This window comes from Megascapheus bottae, chromosome 5, assembly GCF_031878675.1.
Source record: "Megascapheus bottae isolate mThoBot1 chromosome 5, mThoBot2.hap1, whole genome shotgun sequence".
NCBI classification, from domain to species: domain Eukaryota; kingdom Metazoa; phylum Chordata; class Mammalia; order Rodentia; family Geomyidae; genus Megascapheus; species Megascapheus bottae.
Window position 1 is genome coordinate 51,797,164 of NC_143513.1, and position 24,133 is coordinate 51,821,296.

The 24,133-nt window shown below is 36.0% G+C and overlaps 1 protein-coding gene across 1 annotated transcript in view; it reads left to right on the forward strand.

Moving 5' to 3' along the window:
* Dync1i1 (dynein cytoplasmic 1 intermediate chain 1) overlaps positions 1-24,133 on the forward strand; it is a 266,609-nt gene that overhangs the window by 28,514 nt on the left and 213,962 nt on the right. Inside the window, exons 3-5 of the mRNA XM_090333142.1 lie at positions 326-440; positions 3,106-3,196; positions 11,057-11,116. Coding sequence (XP_090189268.1) covers positions 326-440; positions 3,106-3,196; positions 11,057-11,116 — 266 coding nt within the window. The remainder of the gene's footprint in view (positions 1-325; positions 441-3,105; positions 3,197-11,056; positions 11,117-24,133) is intronic.

The following is a 24,133-nucleotide window of genomic DNA, read 5'->3' on the forward strand; positions in this document are numbered from 1 at the left end:
ATTAAAATATTGGTAAATTACCTTTAAGTTATGTGAATGATGTGTGTATGAAACATAGATGAATTTCATATTCTCACTGAGAACTGAGAGGAACTTTCACACTATGTTATATAGAAGCAGGAAAAATTCTCCCACTAGAGGACAAAGCATGAAGTTAGTAAGGATTAAATGAAGCAGTTACAGGACATTTTTCATCCTTTATACTTATGATTTACCAGGGCTTTTGCCTGGTTTTCACGGTCATGAATGTATCATTTTCTGCTCCCACCAGGAAGAGCGTGGATACCATATATTCACTTCCCTTACTGATATCTAATGTCTTTAGGCGGACATGCAGCAGAAGAAAGAACCGGTGCAGGATGATTCAGATCTGGATCGCAAGCGTCGCGAGACTGAGGCTTTGCTGCAGAGCATTGGCATATCGCCAGAACCACCTTTAGGTATTTAACAACACTTGGTGATACCATGTCTAAGAGGATTTGAGCAGGATATGCCATGTCCAGCATTTACAAATCTTTGAAGTTGCTGGCGTTACTAGCTTTACTTTTTTGTTTTTTTTTTAATTTTAAGAAATTCTATGTTTATGGCTCAGGTTGCATGTATTTTTGGAACTCAGAGGGCTGGGAGGAGATGGGAAGAAAGGCTGGAGAGCCATTAGCTCTTTGCTAATGACTTCTTGATTGTCGATGTGGCCATACTTTCCCATCGTGTTATGAACAGATTCTTTCATATTTATTCAATGAGCTACCACTTGGTAAATGTAAGAAGTCTTGACATTTTTTTTCCAGTAAATTTTACTTCTTTTCTGTTGCTGAATCCTAACTTCCTTTTGCCTATAGAAATGCTGAATATCTGGTTAGGAATGTCATAACCATCACAGGCATGTTATTCCATGTTGAAAAGAGAATGTGTAGCAGGGAAATTATAGAAAACCTACAATCTGCAGACTAGCAGCTACAACCAACAAGTTTACATTTATTAGACAATTGTATATCCTGATTTCATTGCTAATTGGCATTTTCACTGACATACCCCTCCTTTAACTCATTCATTCCCAGCTGGTAACTCATGAATCCTTTCTTTTAATCCTAAAGTCCAATATTACTTTTTTATTTGTGTTGATGGTAACAGTGAATGCACTTATTTTGTCACTGAGCTGACAGTTGTTCTATCTCTCCTTTATTCTTTTATTTGTATATACATTCAAGAGTATGCCTGAGTTGTCTATAAAACTACATGATATCCAATATAACAAAGAACTTTCAGAATAAATACATTGGAGTATATATCATATCAGAATAAGTTTAAAATGTTTTTCTTTCTTCAATTCTGTAACTGTAGAATGTATAATTCTACATTAAGTAACATTGCATTTTGCGCAAAAATAAAATTTCTTTTTCATAGTTACTTATATTCAGATTAAAAATCATCTATATTCAACACACTTGGGTCCATAAATATGTCTATCAATGTTAAAAATTGATACCACTTAATGCATACACATAAAACTAAAATATCATTAAGGTATTCTTTGACTCAGTTTCATTTTCAGTATGTGTAACATATGTCTAATTATGCTATAGCAAGTCCTAATTAGATTATTTTATTTAACCTTTTTATATTATGGAAAATTTAACCCATGTGGTATCTGATGGACCTCTTTTGAGAAGCAAAAGACCTCGATGTAAATCAGACACCTTGAAATCACTCATATTTGTGCCTCAAAATAGTCTTTGAGATGTGGTTGCTATGTCAACACTGATTAAGCACATCCTCTGTTTAGTACATTCTCTTTTTTCTATCCTACATGAAGCCAATATTTAAATTTTGAAAAACAAAATACTTAACTATCCCCAATTAATAAATAAGTTCTGAATTCTCCCCACATCTCTGCCACAGGTCTCTGACAAGGGCAGCCATTTTCAGTTTTCATCCATCTTTCCAGCTTACATTTGCCTGAGCATGGAGGGTAATCAAGGAATTAATTGAATAGCCACATGAAAATTCCCAACTCCTTCACATAGCAGATATAGGATCTTATAACAGATTTGTGATAGGATTTGGACAAAATAATTAAGCCCTTTACCCTATGAAATAAAAAACAAAAGGGAACTGCACCTGATTGAAACCAAATGGGAATGTGTATTTATGCACTTCCTGCCTATCAGGCTTCTTTGCTATGTAAGATAATAAGAACCCCTTGCTGACTGGCCTAAAGCCATCTTGGCTAGTTGGTGCAGCTTCTAGCTGAAAGATACTTGGCTTATTTCTGAAGGATAGAGATGAAAAAGACATTTGCATTTCACTTAGCCTTTTCTCACAGACTTTCAGCTCATGCTGAACTGAGCCTTTGAACTTGTTTCTTGTCCTTATACTGGCAACTCACTTCCACACATCTGTCAGTACCTTTTAGAGTTGTGGGAGGGGAAAGAAAACAAGTCCCCAGCACAGTAAATAGTACAATGGCATGAAACCATTAATTACACGTAAAAAAAATAAAGCAGCCTGGCATTTCCCTTGGTTTTGAGAGAGATTTTTAAATTACCAGGTTCGACATTTATTCTTTCTCTATCTGTCACATAGTCTCTTATGGCAAAGGAGTTTATTCACCATAAGCCATGCATTTCATTCCAAGTGTAGATATATAACAGATGTTCTGACGTTCCTTCACCACTTAAAATTATTTCATAATCTTTTAGTTTTATAGATGCCCATACTATTTCTTTTATAGATCACATCTATACCAACAAAATAAAATGAAGAATTGGAATTATCTGGATAATTCATATTGGACAGATGATTAACTTGAATTATCTGGATAGCTAGTTTGGTTCTCCATTTTACTTTGTTTAGGTGGACATGGCCTGCCAATCTCTAAATTAACCCTGTCTAAATTCATTTCAAACTTTAATTTCCAAATAATGAATTATTCACTTGACTTTCTTCCTTTTCTTTCCTTTTTTTTTCCTTATCCCATTTCAATCTCTCCTGACCATACAACCACTTTAATTTGGGCCCATTTGCTTTGATTTGTCTGACACTGCTCTTCTCCAGTGCAGCCGCTGCATTTTTTAACATGGGATACCTGTTATTTTCATTATTTAGTCCCAACCCCTATGTCTCCCTCCTCGAAATCAGTGAGCACTCCCAGTGAAGCTGGAAGCCAAGACTCAGGCGATCTAGGACCACTGACAAGGTAAGAATTGTCTCTTTATAAGGCCAAGTGAGATATCAGTAATGAACATTGCTAACTGTGGATGCATTTACATGTATATTTCAGTCATTTGGGGCTTAAACTCATGCTGACTTGCTCTCTTTGGTAACATAACAATATCATTAAACACTAGAAATGGTAACCATCCATCATTCTTCCTTGAATGGGCTAGCTAATTTAAGACTGTATGTCTTACTAAAAAAAAAAACCCCATAAACATTGAATAGGATAGGCACACATTTTCATTATTTCACATTGTTTTTATTTTCTAACCCCAAATCGAATTTCTCTAGCCTCATATTTTTTTTGTGTAATCGTACTAGCTAATTTGAGAAGTCAATCCTGAATGGGTGGTGGTTACTTGTTAGTCAGTAAACTTTATACCCTCTATAAATTTTATTATTAAACCATCTATACTCATAGTTTATGATCTGTGAGAGGATATAAGTAATCTCTACTCTTACCACTGAAGGGGTATCTATAAGGTAAAGATGTGAAAAGAAGAAAGGCAATTAATTAATATGGATGGAGTTGTGGTAACTCTTTAATAATTCTTTTTTTTCTTTTTTTTTTTTTTGCCAGTCCTGGGCTTGAGCTCAGGGCCTGAGCACTGTCCTTGGACTTTCTCAAGGCTAGAGCTCTACCACTTGAGCCTCAGCACCACTTCGGGCTTTTTTCTATGTATGTGGTACCAAGGAATCGAACCCGGGTCTTCATGCATGCTAGGCAAGCACTTTAACCACTAGGCCAAACTCCCGGCCCCTCTTTAATAATTCTTGTTCCTTGAGGCAGGTGATATGAACAAGTGTAGAAAAGGGTCTACAGAAACTGCTTAGCACATGTCATGTTATTTAAAGTCCAGATGGCCTTCTTTCAGCTTAAGGTGATTATACTCACTTGGAAACTTAAGCCCAATTTTTCTACATTTCTCAGTATTTCCTGAGAAATCAGAAATTCATTTTTATGCATATGATTCATGTTTGTGCAAGACCTATTTCTTCAATAAATATTGACCATTGATGACTTTTGTTCAAGTCAGTTAAAGGCCAGATTTGGCCTGTGGCTGGCAGCTTGTGACTTCTAGCTATGCTCATTAATTTAATAATGATCATAAAATACTTAAATCAATCTGAAATAAAAGAACAGGCATCCTTCATACTGTTCTGTTAGCAAATCAATCTTTTAGACTGAGTGCGCTTCAGTCCTTGTAAACTTCTTGCTACCATATGTATTTTGGGGGGAGGGTGTACAAAAATTTGCTTTTTCCATCTAATGTATTACAATTAGCATTTCTTCTGAAAGTGCATGCTTCCACAGAAGCCTGGTCAGTTTGGTAAATGAAGCTGTGTGACAGATGTTTTGTCACACACCTATAATTCCAGCTCTTGGGAAGCTTAGGTGGCAGGATTACAATTCCAAGGCCAACTTATGCTATATAGTGAGACAGTCTCAAAAGCCTAATCAAACCAACCAACCAGTCAACCAAATGGTCAAACAAGCAAAAACCCCACCATATATACATGAGCAATATCCTGAGGTGTAGACTTGTCTGGCATTTAGAAACCAAGAGGTAAGATGAGAATTACCTCACCTGAATTTGTCTGTTGATGGACTTTGGACCTGAGTTCTTTGCTTTGCTAAGGCCTTTCTACACCAGCAGACATTTGAGAAAAATGAAAGAGGAGTGTTTATGTGGTCCCAAAGCTGACTTATTTTAGCAAATCACCTTCATGGTTTGGAGTGACATCTGTCTTCTTTTGTTTGAACACATCTCAAAAAGATCTTTGAAGGAGTCAAGTAATAACACAGTTGTGTAAGTTCATTTATTCATGGCTGACATCATATAATCACATTCCTTAGGGGGTTAATATAGCTGTTTCTAAACAATGATGCTACTGTGTCATTAGCACTTAGTGTCAAGGAGCGTGCTTGACAGCATTAAGTTCTGTCACTGACTGCACAATTGATGAGGCCTTTGGGAAACCATGTGGAGGGAGCTGACCTATGCTGTTAGTACTGTGAGGACAACAGTTACTGTTCTTTCTCAGAGAACATTTCTTTCACCATGTTTTTTTTTAAATAATTGCTATTAATTTATTGAAACACTTTGGAAAAGTAAGTTTATTTCCTACCTCTACCACTTCTCACGCACAAAGTTTAAGCCTCATTTCTTTATATGATCGTTAAACAATTCTTATAATAACTGGAATGACTAATTTGAAAATTGATATGCACCATTTTAGAGAAAAGATTAAAGTAGTTTTTGTTAACTAAGTTTAATTCCCTTTAATTGATTTCATGAAGGTAGAATCTATGTTTTTGTTTGTTTGTTTGTTTGTTTTTTGCCAGTCCTGGGCTTGAGCTCAGGGCCTGAGGACTGTCCTTGGATTTTTCTCAAGGCTAGAACTTTGCCACTTAAGCCTCAGCATCATTTCTGGCTTTTTCTAAGTATATGGTACCAAGGAATCGAACCCAGGTCTTCGTGCATGCTAGGCAAGCACTCTACCACTAGGCCAAACTCCCAGCCCAGAATCTATGTTTTAAGAACTATATAATAATTTAAAAATATGCTAGTATAGCTTGACTTAAAAACCTTTTTAAAAGGTAAAATGTCACAATGTGTTTTGTAATTTCTCCTGGTGTTGGAGAATATTTTCTATTTATAACATATGTGTAACATTTTTCTCTTGTTCTCAATTGGTTTGGGTAAAATGAATTGATTATTCTTTAGTTAATCACAATGAGCAATAAACAATCTCTTAGATTTTAAATTTCTATTAACAAAACTTTGAAAGGCTGGTTTTTATTTAAATATCAATTTAAAATTCCTTAGTATAAACATAAACTAAGATATGATATGAATCTTTTGTATATGATATGGTATCCAACACAACATAAAGATGGGATTATGAATGCAAAAGGAAAATGAAAATGTAGGAGCATAATTTAACACATGAGATAGTCAAATAAGAAAATGTGATCATTGCAATACAAATTTAAATGATATTTGAGAATTTTAAATGCTTGATTGTATATTTTGTCTTTATTTCCTTAATAATTTATTGTTATAATAAAGATGTACAGAGGGGTTGCCATTTCATAAGTCAGTTAATGAGAACATTTCTTTTTGAATAGTGGGACCCCTTCCTTCTCTCTCTCCTAGTTTTTCCTTCCTGTATCCATCCACAATTTGTATAGTTCATTTTTAACACAGTGTCTCACTTTATAAATTCACAATTTAGCAATCTAGAACATGAATAATTTTCTTCCTACTTTAAAGACTGTTCACTTGAAACCAGCACTATATATCCTTTATACACAAAACTGAAGAATTTATTTACCCTTTGTAGCTCATGAGGCAGAATAGATTTAGTTAATTGAATATATCTCTCTTCCTCAGGAAACTAAACATTTCCTAATGATTATGGATTAAGTGATATTTGAGGTTGTGCCTCCACAGAAGTATATGATAAATGTTTGTTAAATAAGTTGGACTATCCTCCCATTTTGTTTATAGCTGAGGTCACTAAAGCAAAGAATTAGTTATTTTCTCATACTAACAGAGAACTTAGTCAAAAATGCTAGGCTTTAATCCAGCATTTTTGATAAACCCAGCCCTTCTTAGGACCACTGCCCAGTAAACTCTCGACTCTTCAATTGGTCTATGATAATTATCTTGTGAATAGTTTGTGCTAGCTACACGTGAACTTCTCCTTTTCTAAATGACCTCAGAAGAAGAAATGTCTCAGGGCCACGTGAGCTTCACAGCCAGCAGAAGATCCTCAGGGTTTCCATGCTTACCCACAGGCAGATTCTCCAGAAACCTCTTTGGAAACATGAGCCTCTGAGGAATTTAGACACCTTTTGGTGGAAGCATCATCATCTCCCATGTTGAGCTGAGGAAATGGTAGCTAAAGAGAAGGTATTAAAGAGTTATTAATATAAGGATGAAAAGTATATGAATATAATTTAAATATGCACTACCACCAGGGAAGTTGATTAAGACTATTAAACTTTGTATGCTCAAATAACTATTTTTCTATAAAGAGAAGTTGATATTCCAGTTTCTTTGACTTCTTAGAGTTTAAGGGATCTGATTTTAAAATTTACCTGTTTTTAAAATAACATTTACATTATGAGGGCTTCTTTTCATGTTGCACATTAACTGGTTAGTTCAAAAATCTTTCATTTCTTATCACTGTCTTCCAGCACCATGTATCATATGTACCCAAACAGTTACACTAATAAAGCAAGCATCTGTTTCCACAAGAGGATGCTGTTCCTCCTTATAGAGAAACTGCTTGCTTAGCAGCAGGTCTCATGTACAGTGTGAGGAGAATATGGCTTATGCTATGATGGAAGTCATATGTTTTTAATCCAGTTCAGATAGAGTCTCCAGTAGCTTAGTGTGGTATGTATCAAAACCTACTGTTAGAGCCTAGGTGTTAACAAACAGAGGAAAGATTCTCAAAATTAGAAAAAGCTGTAAATAAAAACCTGAAACCAGTTGCTCATGGCTTGTGGCTGTAATCCTAGCTACTCAAGATCCAGTGGTGGTTCAAAGTCAGCCTTGTCAGGAAAGTCTATACAATTCTATCTTGAAAATAATCCGCAGATATTTGGTGGCACAGCTTCAGACGAGCTGAGTAAATGGGAGATGCTAAGTTCAAACCCCAGTACTGACAAAAGAAAGAAAAGAAATAAATCTTTATCAACATCTTTTCTGGTCTTAAGTATGGAATCTAGGAGTAACAATTAATTAAGGAACATTTTTATTTGTTTGACATCATTTTAATAGCTATGACAGATGGACTGATATGATGTATTTAAAAGTTTTCTTATTATTCAGTGTCTTACATTTGGAAATGGCATTTAAAACAACTAGTGTTAGAAAGACTTTGGCACTAACGTCACATTGGCACAAACTGTTTACCTTGTCTGACAATCATTTGCTTGACTGTGAAAGTGTGTAGAACAAGAGGAAATTGAGGTCCAGAGAATCATGGTTTAGAATTGGGGTGGGGGCAGAAAGTTCATTAAACACATCTCCAAAATAACCAGCAAAACCCCCCACAAAGCTGGAGTTGTGTCTCAAATGGGCAGGTACCAACCTAATAAGTCTGAGGTCCTGAGTCCAAATCCTAATGCAAACAAACATGAAGAGCAGTAGTAAAGAGAGATAATTCAGAGAAATTATGGGGTTACTTTTTGCAGAAGGTATGCAGACTTCTGTATAATAACCTAACAGTAGAACACAGAGGAAAGCATTAAGACACAATCCGGGTGGTAGAATACCTGTCTTTGGGGGATGAAACAATAATGTTGTTGCCAAAATTATGGTGGGAGGAAAATTCCAATGGGATAAGAAAAATCAACAGGATTTTCAGTGACAAGAAATCTAATAAAAAAATGTCCCAATGGAGGAGCCAAGTGAATAGAACCCTAGGGTTCAAGACAAGGAATAGGAATTGAAAGTAGTATTTAATCATATGAAATTCATGATTATCATCACCATAATTATATCAGTTTTATTATGATTGCTGATAAACTTTTCTTTTTTCCCTTTAATATATTTTATTGTAATTAATAGAAGGGTTACATTATATTTGCCAGATAGAAGGTGCATTACTTAACAAACATTGCACATTTATATTTTCTATAGCTTAAATTCCTGGTAGTAAACCAAATTTAGAAATAATTGTGATTCTTACTACACTTTGATACATTACTTATATTCCAAAATATACGAATTTAAATTCTACTATCAGCATATGAATGTGCCACAGTCATGTGTTTTAGTATTACAAGTTAACTATTAACTATTTCATATATCTATTAGAGATCTTCCTTACTAATTGAAACCTGAAAAAGGTAAGACACTTTCTTATGGTAAAATTTTAAGGCTTTCTACTCTTCTAACAGACAGAAGAATGGAAATTACCAAAAATGTTACTAGTAAGGGGAGAAGCAGGAATAAGTAGAAAGCAAAATATATACAACTCAGGCATGCCTTTTATACCACAATTGTATTTTCAGCTGATGGACAGAGATTATTAATTTTATTTTGCTTTGTAATTTTTAACCTTCCACTTATAACCTGAAACTGAACAAACAAAATTAAACTAATAAAGGGAGAATTTACAAGCAGTTGAATTGGTAAAAGGTTTTAAAGTATGAATTTATAGTAGGCTCTTACCAGGTCACTGTTAGGTTGAAGAGCTTTGATGCTTTGTCTCTTCTTTTGTACAATAAACAGTAAAACTTCCACAGGCACACACATAAAACAAATTGACTGTAGAATTTTAAACTGTTACATTTTACACTTTTTTTGTTTAGATGCCAAAGGCTACATTATCTAGAATGTTTCCCATTGGGTGGGAAGCTACTATACCCAGGATCTTGAAACAATGTTGATAAATGTGACCTGGATTGATATGTCCATAACTGTCCATCCAAATGTAGGCCCATCAAATATTAACAACCATTCCCCCCTTGATCTACAATAGACAAAGAATCATTGGGCAACAGATAAATTCCCTATGAAAGAAATATTTTAGAATTTCTCTTTGACTCTCAGAAAATTTAACTTCTGAAATTAGCTTAAATTTGTCAAAGAAAGTAAATGAATGCAACCCATAAAAATAAGCAAAGTCTGATGGCTTTCCATCCAAGAATACTATATACAAATATAACTAGTTAAAAGATCTAGGAATATGTCAGTGAGAAAGGGCTGGATTGATCATCTAGGAGTGAAATGTGGGTCACAGTGAGAAAGTATTGTAAACTTAGTAAAGGATGAGGACATGGGGAAAGAGGTGGAGGATTCTATGATACTCAAACACTCAACTTTCCTAGTCCTAGTCTCAAAGGCTGGGGCTATCTGACTTCCCAAGATTGATCTTCAAGTAGACAGAACTATCAGACTTGTATGGTGGATTTGTCTGGAAGTGATTATTCTTGCAATAAATGATTGAATCAGAATCTAAAGTAGTACAACAGTGTCTTACACAATAGAGTAGTCTAACTCCACTGCATAAGTCCAATAAACCAGGTACTGATGGGAGTACATGTATGTCCAAATCCTAGCTCATTCTTCAAGAACCAGGTCAAATAGCGTCTCTGATCTTATCAGAAGATATAATCTGACTTCCAAAAGATATACTTGGTTGGCTGACACAGAGCAAACACTCACCAGACCAGTTGCCTTGGTAATTATTGATATAATTTGATATAGTAATCCATATAGATAAATAACATGAAACTACCCATGAGTCTCAAAGCTAATGTTATATTTTCAGTCAGTGACTCAAGGAAGTCAACTCTTAGCCAGACCCTATGAGCTTGTTCCATTCATCTAGCTGGATTTCCCAGATACTTCTGCCCTGGCTCATTTGCATTTAGTTCTCTGTGCATGGAAGATGCTGGGAACACCTACAGGTGGATGGGCTCCAAGGTGTCAGGGCTGCATGCAGCAGTTTACATGATCAAGCCAGTCAGTCTTCAGCACAAACCCAAACACAGAGTCAGTGGTGTGTGTGTGTGTGTGTGTGTGTGTGTGTGTGTGTGTGTGTGTGTGTGTGTGTGTATAGTTTGAATATTTGGCTCCATGCTTTCTTCCATGGAAACAAACATATTTTCCAACATCTCCCCGATGTTCAGAGGACAGGATGAGCCATTCAGTAAGCACTGGGAATGGAGAGGAAGAAGTAGGAACATGTTATCTGTGTGTATTATGTATCGTATGCATTGTTGCCTTGATGAGTGACATGGTTTGATTTGGGTGTGTTGCCCTCCCCTTTTGTTAATTCTCTGTGTTTTTTTTCCTTTGTGCTGCACGATTAGGACCCTGCAGTGGGACACAGACCCCTCAGTGCTCCAGCTGCAGTCAGACTCAGAACTTGGGTATATGTCTGCTCTTTTGTTACTCCTTTTATGATTTTGTTGTTACAGTTGTGTTGAAATGCTGGGGCTGCTGCTGCCCTTGTTTTTCTTCTCCTTTTGTTGAACTTGTAGTTTGATAAGTTTAGTTTATTTTGTTAGTTTTCTTTATAAATCACTGAAGAAAGTCTCTCTTTGTGGCAAACACCACAAAAAGATGGCTTTTAATCTCCCATGTTGGTTCTTGTTATTACAAAATAACACTACCCCAAAACAAAACCACAAAGCCCAAGCCACAATTTTCTTTACAAGTGGGGTCTGTCAGGACAGATATGTTTTTTAACCATTCTTCCCTTTACTAACAAATTACTTTAATTCTATCCCCAAGATTGGCATTAAAATGTTGTGTCTTGTTCATTTCCTTTCTTCTTTCACAATATGGAGAATTAATGAACTTTTAATTTAAATTAAGTTTTGAATAGTGAGATTCCCATGAATGAACAGTGAATTTGTTTAATACCTCAAGTATTTGATGTTGGGTGATATGTTTTAAAGATAATGTTTCCATGGGGAAATTTATTGTTCCTGACACTTAGGCAGTATATATTCTAAAATAAGCATTTTAAAGTAGTCACCAATGCATTATTGAAGGAATATAGTGATAAATTATTGTATCATTGTGGTTTCAGTTTGCATTTCTCTAATGACAATGCTCAAGAAGACATTCATGCTTGTTTTCAGTCTGAGTACCTTTTCTGATTAATTGCACAATTTTTTTATATTTATTGTATTGTATTTCTGTGGCTGTAACATGCTCCCTGAGAAAGTTAGTATTAAAGGAACAAAAGACTTCCTTGAGCTGATGGTTTCAAAAGTTTCAGTCCTTGGGCAGCTAGCTACCTTGCTTTTAGGAGCAAAGTAGTGGGATACAAGTATTATAATGGAAGATCATGGCAGAGGAAAACTGCTTACCTCATGGCAATCAGAAAGTAGAGAGAGAATGAAAAGGAGAGAGGCAACAAATAAGATATGCCCTTATTGGTACATACCACCAGTAATCTACTTATTCCAGCTGGGCTGTACTTCCTAGCTTCTACTCCCTTCCCATAATGCTATTGAATTATGAATCTGTCTATAGATTAGTCAACTGGTTAGTTTAGAGTTTGCATGATCCAAAATTTTCCCCAAATCCCCACCTCCGAGGATTGGATTGCATTGGGCATCAAATCCTCAGCAACAAGTGAGTCTATGGAGACAGTGCATATTCAAACCATAAAATTTGTATATTGATTTTATTACATTGTTTTTTTCTCATTCTTGAATTTTGTGAGTTCTTTATGTATTCAAGAAATAATCCTTCATCTGCTGCAATTTTTTAATTATTTTTCCCAACCTATATCTTGTCTTTTTCATTTTCTCACCAGTGTCATTAAGAAAGCAAACCATTGTTATGTCAACAAATTACTGTTTAATTCTACAGATTCTTTGTTTGTGTACAGGTTATCCTTTTAGTGACACATGTTCAATTCCAACGGTGCCCTGAATATTTGTTTCAAAACTATTTGCCCATGAAAACATTTGCATTTATAACTTTATCATGGAAAGTCTGAAAAGCATAATACTATAACTAGTAGTAAAGGTACTATTGAATGTGCATTTTACAGTGTATGCTTTAGTATCCTGTGTCTTTTAGGAATGTGCCCATTTTATCTTTTTTGGAAAATTCATATTTTATTTATTTTTTTTGCATTTTTTATTGTAATTAGTAAAAGGGTTACATGATATTTGCCAGATAGAAGGTGCATTAATTCACGTACATTGATACCCTTTCACATGTCTTGGTACCCATTTATATTTTAAAATCCATAGATTTAATCACCTTTCATTCTGGTATTAGTCAATTTTGTATTTTTCTCTTAATACTTAATGGCTATGGGCTTATAAATTTTATTCATTCTTAAAAAAACTTTCATTGATTTTTCTCTATTTTCTATATTCCATTCTGTTGATTTTTTAATTTTGTCTCTGTTCATTCTTTTCTTCAGTTTGTTTTATTTAATTTGCATTTCCTTTTCTGGTATCTGCTTATAAGCAATCCTATATATGTTTCTTAGATCACAATTGACCTATAGATTTTTAAAAAATGTCTAATGTTCATTTTTCTTCCACAATTTTGTATTTGACTGTTGTATCAATTACTGAAAATGAATAGTAAACTCTCCTACTATTATTGAATAGCTGCTGTTTTCTCCATTTACATCTGTTAATATTTACATTATGTACTTAGACCCTCTAGTGTTGAGTGTGTATGTGTATACAATTATTAAATTCTCCCCTCACAATGATTCTTTTATCATTTATAGTACCTTTGTCTCATGTGTCATTTTGCTTTTAAAAAATTTGTCTGATAGAGGCTAAGCCATTCTTACTTTTAGTTGCTAGTGCGTGAATATCTTTATCCATTGCTTTTAGCTTACATGTGTCTTTATATTTAGAATGAGTTTCTTGTAGACATCATATATTTGGAACTTACATTTTATTAATTTAGCCACTCTATAATTTTTTTTGCCAGTCCTGGGTCTTTAACTCAAGGCCTGAGCACTGTCCTTGTTTTTCCTCAAGGCTAATGCTCTACCACTTTAGCCACTGTACCACTTCCGGCTTTTCTATGTATGTGGTACTGAGGAATTGAACCTGGGTCTTTGTGCATGCTACACAAGCACTCTATCACTATGCCAAATGCCTGGTCTAACCACTCCATACTTTTAACTCATTACATAATGAATTATTGATGGAAAACTATTCAGTTTGCTAACTGTTAAGCTGTTTGCCTTGTTTGTTTTGCTCTCCACTGCCTTCCTTTGAGTTTTGTTGTTTATATTTATGAGCTTTTCCCTTGTCTTTTTTTCTTTTGTTTAACTTCCGTAAGTATTTTCTATGACAAATGTAGGGCTTGTGTAAAATATGTTGAAACCGTCTGCTTTAAGCTAATACCAATTTTTCTCACATACTAAACCTTCACATTTTATTCCTTATCTTCTACACTGTACACAATTGGTATCAAAGTTTATATCTGTTTATTCTATGGCTCTGTTAACATAGTTATAACTATTTTACCCCTTTAGTCATTTTAGTTTGGATTTTATTTATTTTATTTTTTATTGTCAGGGTAATATAAAGAGGGGTTACAGTTTCATTCACCAAGTAGTAGGTGCCTTACATCTCACACATCCATACCCCTTCTCATGTTTTTGTCCCCATTTCCCCCCTCTCCCCTCCTAATCTTCTTTTCCCTCTTCCTTTTCCTATTTCAAATAAAGAAACAAACATATATACAATATACCAGGTAACAAAGTCAGATACAGTAACACCATGAGATTCATAAAAGGGCAACAAAGGAGAAGAGAAATAACATAGTACATTAAGAACAACAATCCAACAATCACACAAGAATTAAAAAATTATAGCCAGGCACCAGCGGTGCACATCTGTAATCCTAGCTACTCAGGAGACTGAGATTTGAGGATTACTGTTCAAAGTTTACCCAGGCAGGAAAGTCTGTGAAATGCTTACATTGTATCTTTATCATCCAGCAAAAAGCTGAAAGTAGAGCTATAGTTCAAGTAGTAGAGCACTAGCCTTGAATAAAAAAGCTCAGAGGTACCCAAGCCATGAGTTCAAGTCCCAGAAGGGTCCCCCCCCCACACACACAAGTAAATAAAAGTTATCTACTTCTATTGTAGTAAAATTGTATTCTACTTTTGCCTATATACTTTCCTTTACTAACAAACTTACTTTCTTTTGCTTTTGTATTGACATTTAGCATTCTTTTACATTCTCTAATATAGCTTCATCTTTGGTAGTAAAGCAGTTTTGTTTTAGTTTTCCTATTTCTTCCTAATTTTTGACAACCAGTTTGCCAGGAAAAGACTAATTGCACAACAGAAATTTTCTTTTTCTCCTCCTTCCCACTTACTTTGAGAACTATCTTGTGATGTGCATTGTTTCTGACCCAAAAAATTTGTGTGTGGGGGGAGCATTCTCTTATAGACACCAAGCCATTTTTCTCTTGTTGGCTTTAAAACTTTAAATTTTCTGTTTTTTAACTACTGACAAAATTGACTAACAGGTATATTGGCATAGGTTTATTTGTGCTTGATTTGGATAACTTCTTGATCTAATGTCTATTTCCTTTTCCACATATTGGAACTTTTGAGCCATAATTTTCTTAATAAATGTTTGATCCTCTCCCCACCCCATGTTTGCTTCTTAACTCTTCATTGAGATTCTCACTTTGCTTATGCATTGCTCTCCTAATTTTGGTGAATACTTTTGCCTATCATCTTAGTTTCTCCATCTCAGATATCTCTGCTTCTTCAGGGTTGGGTTTTTTTTCTGTATGTTTCCTCTTTTGTTTGGAATGCATTTCCTTTTTGTTTATTTTCCTTAACTTCATATCCTGATCGTCATCAGAACTTGATTCTCCTTATTCACTTCAACCAGAGACTCTGAATGTTTCTTAAGCCTCTATGCCCATCCAGAAGATTAGCTTTTTACTTTGTACTTTTTTAGCTCATAGGAGACTAGAGTACAGTAAGCTTCCCAAGTCTCAAGATAGTAGCTAGAAATACTGGAATACTAGAGGCATGATCTAATGCCTTTTCTTTCAGGAAGAATCTGGGAATTAGAGTTGATCATCCACTAGCACTTCAGTGACTCAAGAAAGGGGCTGGGATGGGTAGTTTCATTACTTCTAGGAGAATATAGAGACTTGTTCTTATTGCTGAGGAAGGTTTTGGAGAGGAGAGGACCTCAGAAAGTATCCTTACACTAATTTAAGCTCCCAGAAATACTATTTGCCTTCTCTTTCTTCTCCACTGGCAAGTTGGCCATCAAATATTTGGGTAAAAGTTGAGATTCTAGATGAGTTGTATAATATTTTCCAAGGAATAAAGTGTGTAGTAGAATTTGAGGATACAGCTTGTATGGCTGGAGGAAAAATGGGAAAAGCCATATGGGACTGGACCATTGCTTCATTCTCTGTAGACCTCAGGCTAACTAGTAAATATTAAGTCCATCAGCTCCTAGAATAGTTACATTTGTAGCCAGACTTTCACATATATCTGAAAATTGACACTTGTTGCACAGTATAATACAACATATTTTTTGGGAGAAGATGGTACATTGTCTTCAATTCCTAGAGCACAGTTGGTGTGCGGAACAAAAATTTCAGGTGTTACTTCACTTTCTGGGGACTAGTAACTTCATCCAAGTGCAGATTAGTCAAAAGCCAAACCTTTAGATAGCAGCTAGAAGTGTCGGAGTTTTCGCTGTGCAATCTGAACTTTTCTTGGCAAAGTTGCAAACTAGTCTTTAATGTCTGATGACTGTGTGCTGAGACAGAAGATGAGAAGCAGGAAGTGATTGACACCTGTTTAAAGCTCTTATTTTTCCTCTACAGTTACAGTAAACCCATACATTCTGGATTCTCACCATCTCCCAGAGATGGCATGCTAGGCATCAGTCTTTCTGACTGCTACAGAACTTAGGGCCCTGGGTGTGTGGGGTTTGAACCAGCGAGAAGCAGTAAGAAATGAAGGCGGCCTTCTGATTGCATGATGCAGTCCCACAGACAGGATTTTCAGCTTGTCTACTGATTTTAAAGTGGGAGTGTTCTCAGTTGTCAGGAGTACAAAGAGTCTCTCAACTTGCTTCTGGATTGTGCTCAAAGAGAATTGACTCATGTGTTTATTTGCTACATTCTGAGCAGTTTGCCATATTGTTGATCTTCTCACATGTGTTTGGTGATTTTCTTATTGACAGTAGACAGTGAAGATTACTTTGCTAGATATTGAATATACATGAATCTTTTTACATCTTCTGAGATCTCTTCTGAAAAAGTCAATTCACCTTGAGAATAGTTTTATCTTTTTGAGACTTACTCTTAACACTTTTTTTATTTTGAGGAAAAACAGTAAAAAAAATAGAATGCTAACCTATTATTAAGCTTTTCAACAATTTTTATATTAAAAGATAAGCAATCAGCTATGCTACTGTGCTGTGGGATGAAACATTGTAGAGTTACAGAAGACTTTTTAAAAGAGGTCATATTGCTCAAGATGCAGTGTCCTTATAACTCATTTGTGAATGGTAAGTCCTTTGTACAACTACTTAAAGATAGTAAAAAATAATTTAAAATACATCTAGTCTCCAGAACTTAATATATATTGAGTTATGCATACATATGCATAATTTTGATAATTCTTTGTATGTGGGGTAGGGGGGCGGTCATAGGGCTTGAACTAGGTCTGCATGCTGTCCCTGAGCTCTTCAGCTCAAGACTACCTCCCTAACCCTGGGCCTGGGCACTGTCCCTGAGCTCTTCAGCTTAAGGCTACCACCCTACCCTTGAGCCAAGCCACATTTCCCATTTTCAAAGGTTAATTGGAGATAAGAGTCTCAGGTCCTTTTGTGCCCAGGCTGGCTTTGAACCTTGATCCTCAGATCTCAGCCTCCTGAGTAGCTAGGGTTGCAGGTGTGAGCTACTGGATCCGGCTAATCTTGATAATTCTTTTTTTTCATATATTTTTATTGTAATTAATAGAAGGGTTACATTGATACCCTTTCACATGTCTTGGACCCCATTTCTCTTCCCCCCACCCCCCACCCCTCATCTTGTTTTCCCCCCTTCCCTAGAGTGCTTGCCTAGCATGCACAAAGACCCAGGTTCAATTCCTTGGTAACACATGCATAGAAAAAAGCTGGAAGTGGTGCTGAGGCTCAAGTGGTAGAGCTCTAACCTTGAGAAAGTCCAAGGACAGTGCTCAGGCCCTGAGCTCAAGACTGGCAAAAAAAGAATAATCTTGATAATTCTTATAAACAGATTTTTGTTTCAAACTAGTTCTTTAACAGTATCTGGTCCAAGGCTAATTAATTCCTCTTCCTTACACACAAGTTGCATGTTCTGAACAACTGCCTATGAACTGTGAGACTTTCCCAGCTGAATGGTATAGACAATCCTCTCACTCCTGTAGCAATGTTAAGCATTGTTTCTACAAGCCCTGCAGGCAGAATCTTTCCTAGCTTGCCCACATAGATGCCTTTGTCAAGAACTCCACTGGATCCTCAAGGGAAGCCCATATGTAGCTTTCCTCTTCTTGTTAGTCCTGTGACTTGCATCCCTGGACTCTTTCTCCTTCACATAAGCATGGCTGGATCTCACCTGGTTTCTTTCCGGCATATGGCCTGGAAATTCTGTCAGTGCATAAACTGGGGCAATTGCCAAAGCATCTTGCCTGATACTACCCACTCTTATGTTTTGTTCATTCACTGCCTAAGCCCTACTATCTTTGGGTTTCTTTTCTTTTCTTTTACTGTTTTTTGGGGGGGAGGTTTGTTTTGGTCCATCATGTGGCTTGAACTCAAGACATGATTGGTATTGTTGAGCTCTCTAGCTCTGGGCTAGTGTTCTACCACTTTTAGCCACAGCTTCACTTTGGGTTTTTGAGTGGTTATTGGAGAGAAGAATCTCACAGGGACTTTTCTGCTTGGGCTGGCTTTGCTCCACAATCCTCATGTCTCAGCTTTCTGAGTAGCTAGGTTACAGCTATGAGTCACTGGTGCCCAGAAGCTCTTGTATCTTATAAACTGTCCTTTTACTCTATCACCTTTTTTTCTTTTGTTTTTTTTTTTCATCTCCATGATAAATCTCATCTCCACTGCTCTATCTTGGACCAATGTACTAATGGTTTGTCACTTGATTCTGAATTTGTATGTTAACTATGTGATCAACAAAGAAATAACAGCAAATACTAGAAACAATATATTATAGAGATATATGATTAAAAATAGTTTCAAAAATTATAAATAAATGGTTTTTAACCAAAGACCTGCATATGTACTAAAAATGTTTTGCTTCCACAAGCTGTTGTGACTGAAAATGATAGAAAGTTGAAATAATATAAGATAAAAGATAAAGCTAAAAAATATATGGAACCAACCCATATGCCCCTCAGTAATGGATCAAGAAGATGTGGTACTTATACATAATGGAATTCTATGCTCCCATCAGAAAGAATGGCATCACCCCATCTGTAAGGACATGGAAAGACTTGGAAAAAAATCATATGAAGTGAAGTAAGCCAGACACAAAGGAACATAGGCTCAATGTTTTCCCTCATTTGTAATAATTAGTACAAAACTTGGACTCTTGTAGCAGAGGATTACAATAGGTTAAAACCTAGGTACATAAGGTCATATAGGATGAGACTAAATGAAAGGATCTCTAGGATATGGAAGCAAGAGTTTTATTTTGTGTGATTGTTTTTCTCAATGTTCTGTGTTATTTCTCTTTTCTTCTGTTGCCCTTTGGTTAGTCTCATCTTGTTACTGTATCTGATTTTGTTACCTGGTATATTGTATATACATTTATTTGTTTATTTGTAATAGGAAAGTGAAGGGGAGGAGCAAGATGATTGGGGGTGGAGGGAGGGAAATGGGGACAAAACATGAGAAGGGGTATCAATGTGTGAGAATTAATGTGCCTACTACCTGAGAAATGTAACTGTAACCCCTCTATACGTTACCCCGATAATAAAAATTAAAATAAAATAAAAAGAGAAAGTTAAAATAGCACAAGGCAGCTGAGTATTATCGTATAAACCTGTAATTCCAGCACTTAGGAGGCTAAAGTAGGAAGATTGAGAATTTGATGCCAATTTAGATTATCAAAAGTTCAAAGTGAGCCTGGCTCTCTAGCAAAACCGTGCAAAAGAAAAAAGAGGGAGGAGAGAAGGAGGGTGGAAGAGAGGAAGAGGGGAGGGGGAAAGCAAAGCAAAGAAAAACCCAGAGAAAGAATTTATATAGATTGGGAAGTAAATAAATGTGTCATTGATATTTGAGGATTTCCCTCCCCTTCCCTCCATTCCCCTCCTCACCCCTTCCCTCCTCTACCCTCCTTCTTTTCCTACTAATGGTGGTTGGGATCAAACCCAGGGTCTCATGTATTCCAGGTAATCACATAACCAAATCCCAAGTCCTGTAAAATATCTTTATATGCTTTATTAAGATCCCTAGTTTAAAATATCTTCCATCGTTTCCCATGTAACAATGCTTGCTTTATTTTTTATTGAGAATCATGTGGGTTGTGCTTTGAGGAAAGCTGACAATGTCTGTCTCTTCAAAAATTCAATCACACTTTTAACAAAAATTGAAACATGGGCCAGCATCTTGTAACATGTGTTCATGTCAATCAAAATGTAATAGTGCAATATACTTCAGAGTCCATAACTACAGATGAATTTTGACTCATGTAAAGCATTAATCATTTGATTTGAACTGATTCAATCAGAATTTCATCATAAGAGAGGAAGGAAGCACTTTGCTTATCTCTGAAAATAATCATTTCTTTGTCCCACACTTTCTTCAAGATGCTTCCACTTTCCAGCCTTTATTCAGAGCTCTTAAAGAATCTTGCATAATCTTATGAAGATATTTTCTATTCCACACTTACAGATACATTTTTACAAAGGCAATGTTCTTGTTTCATTCCTCTTCAGAAAAATGAAGACCAGTTAGTAAGACATGCGCTGTTACCGTGGCACTCAGTGACTTGGAAAATTCTATAATTACATAGCTATATCTTACAAATTGTATGGGAACATGTTTAAAAATAGCCAGGAAACAAAAGCTTATTCTGAAAAGAATATATTGTATCATAATGTCATTTGTATGTAATACTGGAGAAAACTTAATTATGGTTCATCTGTCTTTATTGTTCTAAACTTCTCTTCTTTAATGTGGGCACTCAAGAGCAGACCCTCCACCAGTGTTGCCAAACAGCAGGCCAATATTCACTCTTCTTCTATCACAGAAATTTTGCAAGATTTATGTGTGTTCTGAAATTCCAGGCGAGCCCTTTGGCTATGCTTTACTGACCCAGAGTTGACACTTGTTTCTGTGAAGAAAAAAAAATGTGGTAACTGCCAAGCTAATATATCTGCACTGTAAGAATGAAATGTTATGGATGTGACATAAATAATTTGAAAAATACAAATAGAGCCTCATCTTCCTTGAGTTAATGAGGAAAGGCCAAGGAAAACGCCAGCACTCTGCCCATAGAGGACAAAGCTGGTGTGTCACAGGGGGACCACACTCCTGGCTCTTCTTTGGTGTGCACCTTCCTGGCCCATCCCATTCTCAGTTGTACAAATCTGTGAAGAATTTTTTCAGCCCCCAATAGATCTTTCTCTAGATGTCACTGTCTCTCCCAGGTTCACCATTCATGTTTCCTCTTCCAAGGCAAAAAGCTTTAACGTAGTCTCTGATTCATTCCTTTCCTTTCCCCTCTGTATGGCATGAACTGATAAAATTTACTCTTCAGTATTTTCTAGTCTCCAAAATGCAGCATTTCCTTTCCATGCCCTGTGGTTTCTTGTTACTCAGCCCCACGTTTGCATGCTTTTTCACAACTGACCACAAGCACAGCCATCATTTATTTTCTGGCTGCTCCATTGGACTGTTTGCTTCCTGAGCTTACCATCCCATCTCCCCTTCCTTGTAGATTTTTTCTCTCTTCCTTGTTTTCCACACTCATTTCTATAGGTACAATCCCTTCCCACACTTTATATCTGTCTTCTGGCCTGTGAAAGAGAAGGACTTCAACCTTTTACAGTTGCTCCTCTAATATATTTTAAAAGTTGCTTTGCAACTGTTTTGATGTTTGTTTAAAATAAGGCCACATATTTTGCCAGGTCTTGTCTCAGACTTCTGTCTTCCTATCTGTGTTTTTTTATTTACCTCAGATTACAGCAATAAGGTTTTGTTGAGATGAAGTCATGCTAACGTTTTGCCCCTGCTGGCCTCAAACTGCAATGTCTACCTATCAAAGTAGGTGAGATTCCAAGTGTTTGCAAACATGCCTCACAAATCCTAAGTTCTTTAGTCTAATAACTTAAAGGTTTCTAATATCTAGCCTCAATATGCCTTTGTAAATTCATCTCAACTCAAAACTTCTATTCTGCAAACTCAAATTTCATGCCTAAAATGTAAAGTTATTTCCCAGATTTTTGTAGATGCAAGATCACCTGCCAGAACACAGTTCCCATTTCTTTCCACTTAACTGGTTCATACCAGATGTTTTGTTCTTAATGAAACCTATTTTTCTTTTTTAAACACTTATTAATTTCCTCATTACTCTTTCCAGTCCACTTGCTATGAGACTTGCTCCTGTTGGTTCTTCTTATTGCTCACTTTCTTTCGTATTTGCTTATGATGTGTATGTTTATCTCTTCATTCTCTTTGTTTTGCAAAGACTTGCTTTGCTCAAACCTGGTGTGTGGTTGCTTTGAAATGATGCTAACCAAAGCAGTTTCTTTGCCTGTTGTTGAGGGCACTAATCCACTCACATAAAATAGGGTGCCAGGGAATGGCACTGTTGTCATTCTCACACTGAGAGGCTCATCTCTAAATTTAAAAAACCAAAAACACGAAACCTTACTTGAGAAATTTTAGAAGCACCAGACCATGACGTAAGTAGTAAATTGCTTACCTAGCAAGTGTAATGCCCTGAGTTCAATCCCAGTACACCAAAGGAAAGAAAGAAGAAAGAAAAGAAGGAAGAGAAGGAAAACAAGAGTCAAGGGAAGGGGAAGGAAGGAGGGCAAGAAGGAGTAAGAAGAGGGAAGGGGAGAGAGAACAAAAGTTTCCATTTGTGAGTTTATGAGTAAAATGTATCATGATCAATGTACCCCTTTCATCCCTCTCTCCTATCTTTCCCAATCCCACATACCTCCTCAAGTACCTCATTCCAGTTTTTTTTCTATTTTAATTACATTTCTAAAATGTATCCTGAGGATTAACTTCCCACATATGAATAAGCAAGAAGAAAAATTAGTATAATTTTTAGGCTTACATGTAGACTTTTTTTTTAAGCCTTGGCCTTGATCTATGTGGGCATGTGGCCCAAGAACTCCTGTATGTGAGAACATCTGGTGTTATCTTCTTGGCTTCCGGGGTTCCTCTCTGATCCACCATTATCATGATTCTTATATATCTCCTGGATTTTGAATGTGGTTTTCTGACCCAACCTTTGGTTTCTACTACCCTATCTACCCAAACTGTTCACAACTAGTTTTGAGCATCTTTTGTATTTTACAAATTACAGAATTTAGAATGTATTTTAATTCTGGCTATTCAGTGGGCAGATTTTTTTCTAGTCTGATGATTTTTTTTAATCCTTCTAATTGTCAGGCTAATTCCCAGTATCAAAGTTGGGCCAGCAATAGCATCATCCATTCTAAAATAAGCCCGCTTTTGCCCTTCTGTGCTCCTCTGCTGAGTCTTACCATAGAACACTAGAAAAAAAATTAAATGTGGGACAACTGGATGTCTACATGCAAAGAATGAAGTTGGGTGCCTACCTCATACCATGCACAAACATCTAACTCAAAATAGACCAAAGACTGAATTGTAATAACTAAAACTATAAAATTCTCAGGGAAAAACAGGAATAAATCTTCAGAAATTTAGACTAGGTATTGACATTTTGGATATATACCAAAGGTGCAATAGAATTTATGGAAGTTATATTTCATTAAAATTGAAAACTTCCATCCTTCAAAGCATCATCAATAAAGTGTCCATATACATATAGGATGAGAGAAAGTATTTGAAAGTTATGTGCTTGATAAGGGTCTAATATTCAAAATCTATGAAGTTTTAGGTGACAGTATTGGAGCATATGCTCAAGGCTTTTGCATGGACTGCTTGCTCACAGCTGGTATTTCACCACTAGAGACACACTTCCAGTCTGGCTTTTTGCTGGTTAATTGGAGATGGAGTCTGGAAGATTTGTTTTAACCAGGGCTAGCTTAAATACATGATCCTGCTGATCTCAACCTCCTGAGTAAGTAAGATTACAAGTATAAGCCATTACCACTTAACTAAAAATATATAAAAAATTCTTATCACTGAGCCATAAAAAAACAAAAAACAAATTTTAAAATGGGCAAAGTATTTGAATAAGCTACAGAAGTTATTCAG